Source organism: Eimeria tenella, genomic scaffold (assembly GCF_000499545.2).
Source record: "Eimeria tenella Houghton genomic scaffold, Eth_scaff86, whole genome shotgun sequence".
In the NCBI taxonomy this organism is placed as follows: Eukaryota; Apicomplexa; class Conoidasida; order Eucoccidiorida; family Eimeriidae; genus Eimeria; species Eimeria tenella.
Window position 1 is genome coordinate 149,108 of NW_013545974.1, and position 9,198 is coordinate 158,305.

The following is a 9,198-nucleotide window of genomic DNA, read 5'->3' on the forward strand; positions in this document are numbered from 1 at the left end:
AATTCAAGCTGCGCATAACTGCTCGGCAGAGGAAGGAGATCCTTGCGCAGCTATTTATTGTTTCACTTTTGTGAATTGTTTCTTCCCCGCGATCTAAAGAAGTGCTAATAATGAAATAGGTTCTTCAATCAGTCCCCCACTGCTGCGTTAGCTACAACGGGAGGGCACTGAACTACGCTGAGTGGAAGTGCTTTCTGCGTTTCACTTCTTTTGCTTTTAATGCAAATGAAAAGCTGCTGCGCAGCCCAGTCTGCTGCTGCTGCTGACAGGCTGAAAAGGCAGCGGCATGCAGCTGTGGTTGCTGTTGTTGCTGCTTGCGGGGAATCCGCTGCCGACTCTGCAGCGCCCATCTTACTGAGTGGTCCCTGTAGCAATAATTGCAAGTTGAAGAGCTACAAAATGAAGAAAAACCGAAATAGAAAGCAAAGAGACTGGCAAGTTTTGAACTCCTGCGCCCCTAGTCAAGTCTGCACTGCTTCCGTTCGCAGTTGAAGACCGCAGCTGGAGAGCCCGCGGTGAATTCGCGGGCGAACCCTTCGAAGATTATCCGCAAATGATTTAAAAGATTATTTGCACGGGGTTTAAAAGACTATCTGCACATGACAATGTCGTCTATTTTGAGAATCATCGCAACAGCCTCCGCAGCCAGCTGCACTGCGCTCAGCGTCACCAGCAGCGGCTGCAGCACCTGCCGCTGCAGCATATCCGTCACGCAGCCCTGCCGAATGTCAATGCCGCTGCTCGTCTTGCCCATGGCGTGTTGGTGGCGCAGCTCAGACACCACTTCCAGGGGCTGCAAACCTGCAGCAGCAGCAGCAGCAGCAGCAGCAGACGAGGGCATGAAGCTCGGCGCGACCGCAGGTTTTGTGGAGAACAAAACACCCAAACCCTTCTACTCTGCTGCATTTTAATATCTCAGAGAACCTAAAAACCTAAAATCTGCTGCATTAAACCCTAAAAACTTGAAATTCGTTCTTTTGCCCTGGGAACCTGACACTCGTTGGGTTTAACATTCGAAACCGGATATTAATTGCGTTAAATATCGAAAATCTGAAATTTGTTGCTCTACATCCTGGAAAAATGATATTTTTTGCTTCAAATCTTCGAAACCTGCCAAGACAAGCCTACCTGCGTTCTCAGCCAAAGTGTACGGCACCACCTCGAGGGCCTCCGCAAAGCGCTTTACGCACATTTGGTTAAGACCGGGGAGAGTGCAGGCCCTGGAGAAGAAGCAGCAAAAACCAGAAATGCCAATTAAACACTTTTGCTGAACTTCTGGCAGCAAAGACCCTCTTTGGCAGCAGAAGAAGCAGCAGCAGCAGGCAGAGGGAGCAGCAGACAGGCTCGGGCAGCTCTTGTTTTGCCTATTGAATTGTTCACGGTGAAGAAACGGGCTACAGGTGTTTCCGCGTTGCGGAGTTAACAAAAAACGCAAATATCTAAGCTGCTGCTTCTGCAGCTGCTGCTGCTGCTGCAAATTCCTTACCACTCATGCAGCCTCAAAGACAACTCCGCCTCTGGCGCGCCTCCCCCAGGAAGCAGGAACTGCTTCTTCACCAAACAGCGAACCACGCACAGCGCGTCGTGCAAAGACCTTTCGGTCTCGTCTAGCATCTGCAGCAGCAGCAGCAGCAGCAACAGCAGCAGAGCGAGCGCGGCTGAAACGCGCTGATGAACAAGCAGTAAATGCAATAGGCCACACAGTGGCATGCAGTGGAGTGGTAAAGCCTATGTCCGTTACTTTTGAATTATCTCTTTGTTGTATTCTAGTTAATATTCATTTTATAAACTTTAATTAGATTAATTATTTAAATATGTGGGGCCTTTGCTTTGTGTGACTTGTGTCTCTGCACATCTAGACAATTAGACATGCACATATTTGTGAAAATAAGAAAGCATGTAACTTGCAGAGATGGAGAGGCTCAGGCAACAGCCCCCAAACGCTTGTCGCATACGCTATTAAAGCATCAGAGAATGAAAATAATAATTAAATAAAGAAATATAAAACAAATAATTCGAAAAATACAAGAAAAGAAACAAAGAATTCGAAAAAGAAAAACTCACCAACTGGTTGGAAGCGCGCAACAAAACTGTCACTGCCGTTTGGGAAGGAACTCCTGTCATGCGCACGATGTGGCCTCCTCCGGGTACCTGAAATGAATTTGCAATTCTAAATAATTATAATTATAATTTTATTTTGAATTAAAAGGAATTCATTTCGATGTCCACTTCCCAAGACATCCCCAGACCCTCCTTGAAGCAAACGAGAAGCTGAATGCCACTTCACATGCTGAACCGCCGTGAAATGCAGTTCTTTAAAGTTAAAAGCTCTACAAAATTTGAAAATGGCTTTAAAAATAACTTCAAAACAAATTTAAAAATAGAAATGTCCCACCAATTCATCTTCAACGAGATCCGCCCGCCCCAGTTTATCTGCAGTGAAGTGGTCCAGAGAGGCCACCGGCGAACAGCCGAGGGTCTTAGAGAGGAATTCAATATCATCTCTTTCAATATCTCGAATAACAAGTATTTTTGCTTTCGCCAGGTAGTCAAGAGACAAGTCCTGAAAACAAAAAAGACAAAGAACAGAAACAAACAAAAAAGCTGCAACACGAATGGGAACGACAAACGCAGCGCTGTCTTGTCTTGAAAAGGAAATGCGGAGTTTGAAAAGATACAAAAAAGATAAAATTAAAAATAAAAAATATCACAAGACCAATGAATGCTGCACTGCCCAGCTTACGCTTAGCGAGACACTTGTGCTCTTGTTGTTGACATTGTATAAATAAAGACGAGACAGAACAACAATTAATTTTAATTACAATGTTCATGAGAAAAAGCACAACTTTAATCGCACAAAAGGCGAGAAAGAACACATTTTCAAACACAACAGTCACAGGAAAAGACTCAACGAAAGTAGCCCAAAAAGCGAGACAGACAGAAAGCAACAAGCCACACTCTCCACATTCTGTTTCCTCATTGAGTTTCAAAAAACGAATTCGCAAACTTGAAAAAGATGAAACGCAAAGTTTTGATTCTTGAAAGAAAGCTAGATGATAGAAAACAGGAGCGGAAGGCAGAGAGAAAGGGGAAAAGTGGAAATTGTAAAGACCCAAAGAATTGAAAAGGAACAAATAAACACAAATTAACATTGAAGGAAAAGACTAGAAGAAGAACAGGAATTGGAAAAGATCCAAACCCACATTAACAGCATCTCGCAGAATGCTCTTTTGAATGAGCAGGCAGTTGCAGCCAGTGGCTGCGATGTGTTTGACCATTTTGGCAATCAAAAGTCTTTCTTCCCTCAACATTCTGTCCATTTGCGAATAATCTGTTATTACAATGTTGTTTTCCATGTCGGTCTTGGGTGCAGAAAGGCAAAACTGAATAAGACCTGCACGCCCACGCCAGCGCAGGCAAGGAAAGCACGCAGTCTTGGGAATACAATTCAATTAAAACAAACTAATTTAATAAAACAACTCAATTTGAATTTATTTGCAAAAAGAAGGAGAAAATTGGAAAAAAACGGAAAAGGATTGGGAAATTCGACAAGTTGAACAGCAGCAAAATAACCACTGCAGCAAACCAAATGACTCATACCCGAATTTGCAAAAGCGCATGCAAAGAACTGCAAACCTTTTCAAAAAAGTCTTTCCAAAAAACTCTTTTCTAAAAAGTCATTTATACACATTTCCATGTTTGAAGTGACCACTTCCAGCGTTCGCAGGTCCACAAGTGCAGCACAGAACGCGCGAAACGCATGCATGCAATCCGGCGCCCCGCATGCACGGCGGAGCCAAAAGCGGAAATAGAAGCGAAAAAGTTTGAACAGAAAAAGAAGTTTCTGAAACTTGAATTAGAAGAAGAGCCTGGCCCCGCAGCCCCACCGATCTTCGCGCCCTGCACCCGCGTGGGGCCGTTTGCTCTCTTCGCCACTTTCTGCTGCACCAACACAACGCCTTTCACCATTTCCGAGTCTTCTACAGTTCCCCCCAACTTCTTGACGACTCGAATGTCCTGCAGCCGCACTTGGCAGCCTTGCCCCGTGTCCCGCCGCATCACCTGCGCGCACCCAGCAGCAGCAGCAGCAGCAGCAGCAGCGCATGCAGCAGTAGCAGCAGCGCATGCAGGAGTAGCAACAACGCATGCAGCCGCAGCGACGCAGCAGCAGTGCGTGCAGGGGTAGCAGCAACGCGTGCAGGGGTAGCAGCAACGCGTGCAGCAGCAGCAGAAACGCATGTGGCAGTACCAGCAACGCATGCAGCAGCAATAGGACGAGAAGTATTGGATACAGCAGCATCAGATGAAGCAGCAGCAGCAGAAACAGCAGCAGCTCAGTGTGGCATAAAAGTGCCAGCAGATGCACAAAATGCAAAAGTGAAAAGAGGAAAAAGAAGCTGAACAAAAGCCGCATGGGAAATTCGAAGACCTTGAGGCCCCACACGGGAAGAAAAGGACAAAAAGACAGATCAGAGCAGCAGATTGGTGGCAAAATATCAATAACAAAAAAAGAAGAAAGCAAAACAGCAAAAGAGCCGCAGCAAATGAAAAGAATACAGCAGCAGCAGCACAAGTTGAACTAGAAGGAAAGCCGTTGAAATATGAACAGCGTCGGGAGAAGAGAAATCGGCCGATCCTGGCTCGATTTGAACAGAATTTCGATGAAATGGAATAAAACAAAAACTATTTCATTAAATTGAAAATAAATTAAAAATGAGAAGAGAGAAAAAACCGGAAGGAAGTCGGAGTTAAGGAAATTCGGAATCGCCGTGTCCGCGGTTCCGAATTTCCTGAACTTCGAAGAGAAATCGGCCGATCGTGGCTCGATTTGAACAGAACTTGAATGAATTTACACGAAAATAAAAACATTTCATGAAATGAATTAAAAATAAAGAGAAAAACGAAAAAATTCCGGAGAAAATTCGAAATCCGGGCGGACCTCGGTGACCGCGTCGCAGGCTATGGGCGCCAGCAGCGCCGCGTTCTGCGAAACAACTTTCGACTGCAGTGAAGTCGAAGCTGTTTGAATTATACTTTCGCGATCTTCAAGATTCACAGGAACAGCCATGGCCCGCAGAATCGGCTCCGCCTGCATGCAGCAGCAGCAGCAGCAGCAGCAGCAGTGGGGAAAGCGCATGCAGGGCCCCCAAAACAGCTCCAATACGCACCAAAACAACCTCCAAACCCTAAACCCTAAACCCTAAACCCTAAAGCCTCAAAAGACACAGCCGCAAAATCGCTCGAAAGAAATGCTTCGCGAGCCGATCAGGGGCACTTCATTATAAGGGCTTGTGCTGAAAATTGGGGAATTTCGGGGATTATTTTGCCGCTTTGAGGTCAAAAAAGGTGCATTTTGCGTCATTTTCACTCCAAAACGGAACCAAAATGGATTGAAATGAATAAACTCTGGAAAAGAGGAGCTTTCGAGGAGAAAAGGGAGTCGAATTCCCCGAAAACGGAAGAAAAACCCACCTGCGCCGCAGCCTCTGCAAACGCTGCAGCAATTGTCTGCGGGTGAAGCCCCTTGTCCAGCAGCTGCTGCGCCGCGTCCAGCAGCGCCCCGCAGAAGACCACCACAGAAGTAGTGCCGTCGCCGGCCTCCATGTCTTGCGCGCGCGACAACTCCACCATCTGCAAACCCTAAACCCTAAACCCTAAACCCTAGGCCCTGCGTCGGCGCTTGCTAGACCCCAGATCTGGGGTTCAAACGACCGGCCCATCTCCGGCTTTGAAAATTTCAAATGGTGAAAGTGCGAATTTTTCAGGTGTACGTACACCTCGTGCATGCGCGGGCGATCGCTTGCGGGGTATGTATCGGGAATTCGAAATTAATGAATCAGAATTTAAATTAAATTCAAATTAAATTCAAATTAAAAACATTTGTTTATTTATTTCTTATTTTTTTAAATCAAACAAACCATTTTTGCCACCGGATGCATCACCGAAATCTGCTCCAAGATCGTCGCGCCGTCGTTAGTTATAAGAACACCCCCCCGAGCATCTTGAATCTGAAAATAAAATAAATAAGTGAATAAAAAAATAAATGAATAAACAATAAATAAATAATAAATAAATAAATAGTAAATAATAAATAATAAATAGATAAATAGATAGAGCCAATGGTGATCAACTAGAGGGGAAAACGGGACAAAGGAAGCTGCTCTAGAGCACCCAGAAAAATAAAATAAAATAAATGCGAAATGTGCAGCAGGTACAGCAGTTATTTTACTGCAGCAGCTGCAGCAGCTGCAGCAGTTATTTTACTGCAGCAGCGGCAGCAGCAGCAGCAGCAGCAACAGCAGCAGCAGCACCATTTTGTCCATTCCTCGGGGGCCCAAGCTGGTGCGAATGGCGTCGCTGACGGCTGCAGAGGCCAGAAGCGGAAGCAGCACAAAGGTACAAAGGAAAATGCAGCAGCAGCAGCAACAGCAGCAGCAGCAGCGCGCGCATGCAGCAGCCATCCCTTCGTGTGCTGCTGCAGTGTTGCTGTTGCTGCTGCTGCTGCTTGCAGCTCACCTCTTGCTGCTGCTATGTTCTGGCGCCGCACATCTTGCTGCTTCTCGTCGTGCTGCCAGGAAGACTTTTGGGAAGCAGCAGCACCGCCGGGTGCTGCTGCAGCAGCAGCAGCAGCAATTCCTGTTTGGGAGCAGCACAGCAGCAGGAGAGAAGAGCAGAATTAAGAGAAATGAAAAATAAAACATTTCGAAGTTTCTGGCGCATGCAGAATCCGGGGAGTCCCGCGCGCGAGGTGTACATACACTCCAGGGAGCAGCCGCTGTCTGCGCCGTCGCGGAAGAAGAGGAAAGCAGCAGTTTAAAGAACTTCAAATAAGTTGAATAATACATTTTACTGCATTTAAAGAATAAAATAAACAATAAAATAAATAAAGAATTAAAGAGCTGGAGACGCGCATGCAGCTGGGGTTGGTTGGCCAGGGTTGCGGAAAGGCGCGGGAGCTCTCAGGTGTCACTACAGCTCGAACGGTGCATGGGAAACGAAAAGTTCATTTTTGAATTTTCATTTTATTTTATTTTTGAATTTTTCGAAGTTGCTGCAGCTTACTTGGTGCGCCGAGGGTGGCCATTGCAACGAGGAGTAGCAGCGGCAGCAGCAGCAGCAGCAGCAGCAGCAGCAGCCCTCGAGTGTGTTTTAAATTCAATTAATTCAATTTAAATAAAATACTTTTCTTTTCAATTTCAAATTCCTAAACACAAACACCAATCCTCCAAACGCACAAGCCCCCGGAGCCCGCAGCCACCCCCCAGCCCCAAGGGGCGTTGGCTGCAGCGCCTCGCCGCGTTTTTCCTTCAAAAGATCATTTTAAGTGAATTAAATCAATTACATTCATTAAATTCATTTGAATTTATTTAAATTTATTTAATTTAGTCAATTTATTCAAAAATGATCAAATTCCAACAAAATCCGCCGCCTTCCTCAAGATCGCTCGTAAACTGGCGCCGCCCCTGTACGTACACCTCACCGGAAAGCATCCCTGCTGCACAAAGTGAAATAATCGAAAATAATAAATTGAATTATTTATTTCTTTTTTAATATTCAAATTAAAAAAGAATAAATGATTACTTTTTATTCAATTGAATATCCCTTTCATTGGCTGTCACGCGGGACTCAGTGCAAATTCAAAAGAAAAATTCAAAAGGAAAAATGCAAGAAAAAATACTCAAAAAGAAATTCAAATTAAAACTGAAATTAAAAAATAAAATTCTATTTTTTGATTTGCTGCCGTACAAAAGGAAGTCTGTTCTGTCCTTTGTTTTATTAATAAAATATAAATTAGAATTAAAACTGAAATTCAAAGAATGGGACTTTTTTAAATTTGAAGAAAATTCAACTTTTGCTTTTTGAGTTATAAACAGAAGCTGCTGCTGCTGCTGCTGCTGCTGATCAGTCTTCACGACTCGACATCAGCAGCAGCAGCAGCAGCAGCACCTTCAAGTGCTGCTGCTGCTGCTGCTGCCGATTTTGCTGCTGCTGCTGTTGCTGGTGTCTCCTAACTACCGCTTCTGTTGCAGCTGCTGACCACCTTGGCAGCAGCAGCAGCAACAGCAGCAGCAACAGCAGCAACAGAAGCAGCAGCAGCAGCAGCAGCAGCGGCGGCCTTCCCGATACCCTGGGGCCCCCAGCTGCCACAGCGCAGCAGCTTTTGGTGCTGCAGGTTAATTTTGTTTTCGAATTGAAAAATAAAAAAGAAATAAATAAATTAAAAGTCTAATTGGTTGCAAAGTTTTTATTATTTGAAGTTGTTTTAAAAATATTTTAATTTTAATTTCTTTTTTAATTCAACTTCAAAAGCTCCCGAAGGATGTTTCTGCGCAATGCTGTTCTGCTTCGCACCAAACCCTAAGCCCTAAACCCTAAACCCTAAACCCTAAACCCTAAACCCTAAACCCTAAACCCTAAACCCTAAACCCTAAACCCTTGCCCAGATTCGAGATGCCGTGGCATTTTTGTATTCGCGATATTTCATGAATTAAATCAAATATAATTATTAAATAAAATTTGTTTAATTACTTAAATAATTTAATTAATTTAATTACTTAAACTCATTAAATTAATTAAATTAATTAAATTAATTAAATTAATTGAAATAATTAAATTAATTAATTTAAAAACAGAACAAATTGACCCTTAACAGGCAAAAGCTTCAAATTTGAATCTTAAAGAAAAGAAGAAAGAAAATACAAAATAAAATTAAGTTAAATAAAGATAAAACGAAGAAAAAGAAGAGAAAGTGAAATAAAATAAAATGAAATAAATAAAAAATAAAATGAAATAAAACTTGGTGAAGATCCAAAGTAAAGGAGTTCCAAAATGTCCCATAGAAAAATGAAATATAATTTACATGTATTTATATATAATGTATATATATGTATATATAAATATATATGTGTATATATTTATGTATAATATATATTATATATAATATATATATGCAATATATATAAAATATATGATGTGTATAAACATAATATGAAATAAATATGATTTATTTGTACATAATGGTGCAGTGTAATGACAGAAGAAGAAAAAATATGAAACGAAAGATGGCCATTTGAAATGCAAGTTGAAAGCTGTTGAGGGCTGGGGCCTTCTCGTTCAGTTGAGAATTTGCAACAAAAGTTGAATAAACTGTTTTAAATTAATTTTAAATTTATTACTTCATATTTATTTTACTTTTAA

General features: G+C 42.9%; 1 protein-coding gene across 1 annotated transcript; it reads right to left on the reverse strand.

The window, feature by feature from the left end:
• Window positions 1-589: 589 nt before the first annotated feature.
• Window positions 590-7,084, reverse strand: ETH_00000485 (T-complex protein 1 subunit delta; the record flags this gene model as incomplete). The annotated part of the gene is made up of 13 exons (XM_013380765.1): window positions 590-801; window positions 1,129-1,220; window positions 1,487-1,614; window positions 2,065-2,151; window positions 2,396-2,563; window positions 3,204-3,394; window positions 3,888-4,062; window positions 4,940-5,089; window positions 5,473-5,631; window positions 5,919-6,008; window positions 6,312-6,364; window positions 6,517-6,636; window positions 7,063-7,084. 13 exons carry the CDS (start codon window positions 7,082-7,084, stop codon window positions 590-592), a joined length of 1,647 nt encoding a protein of 548 aa, XP_013236219.1.
• Window positions 7,085-9,198: the final 2,114 nt, after the last annotated feature.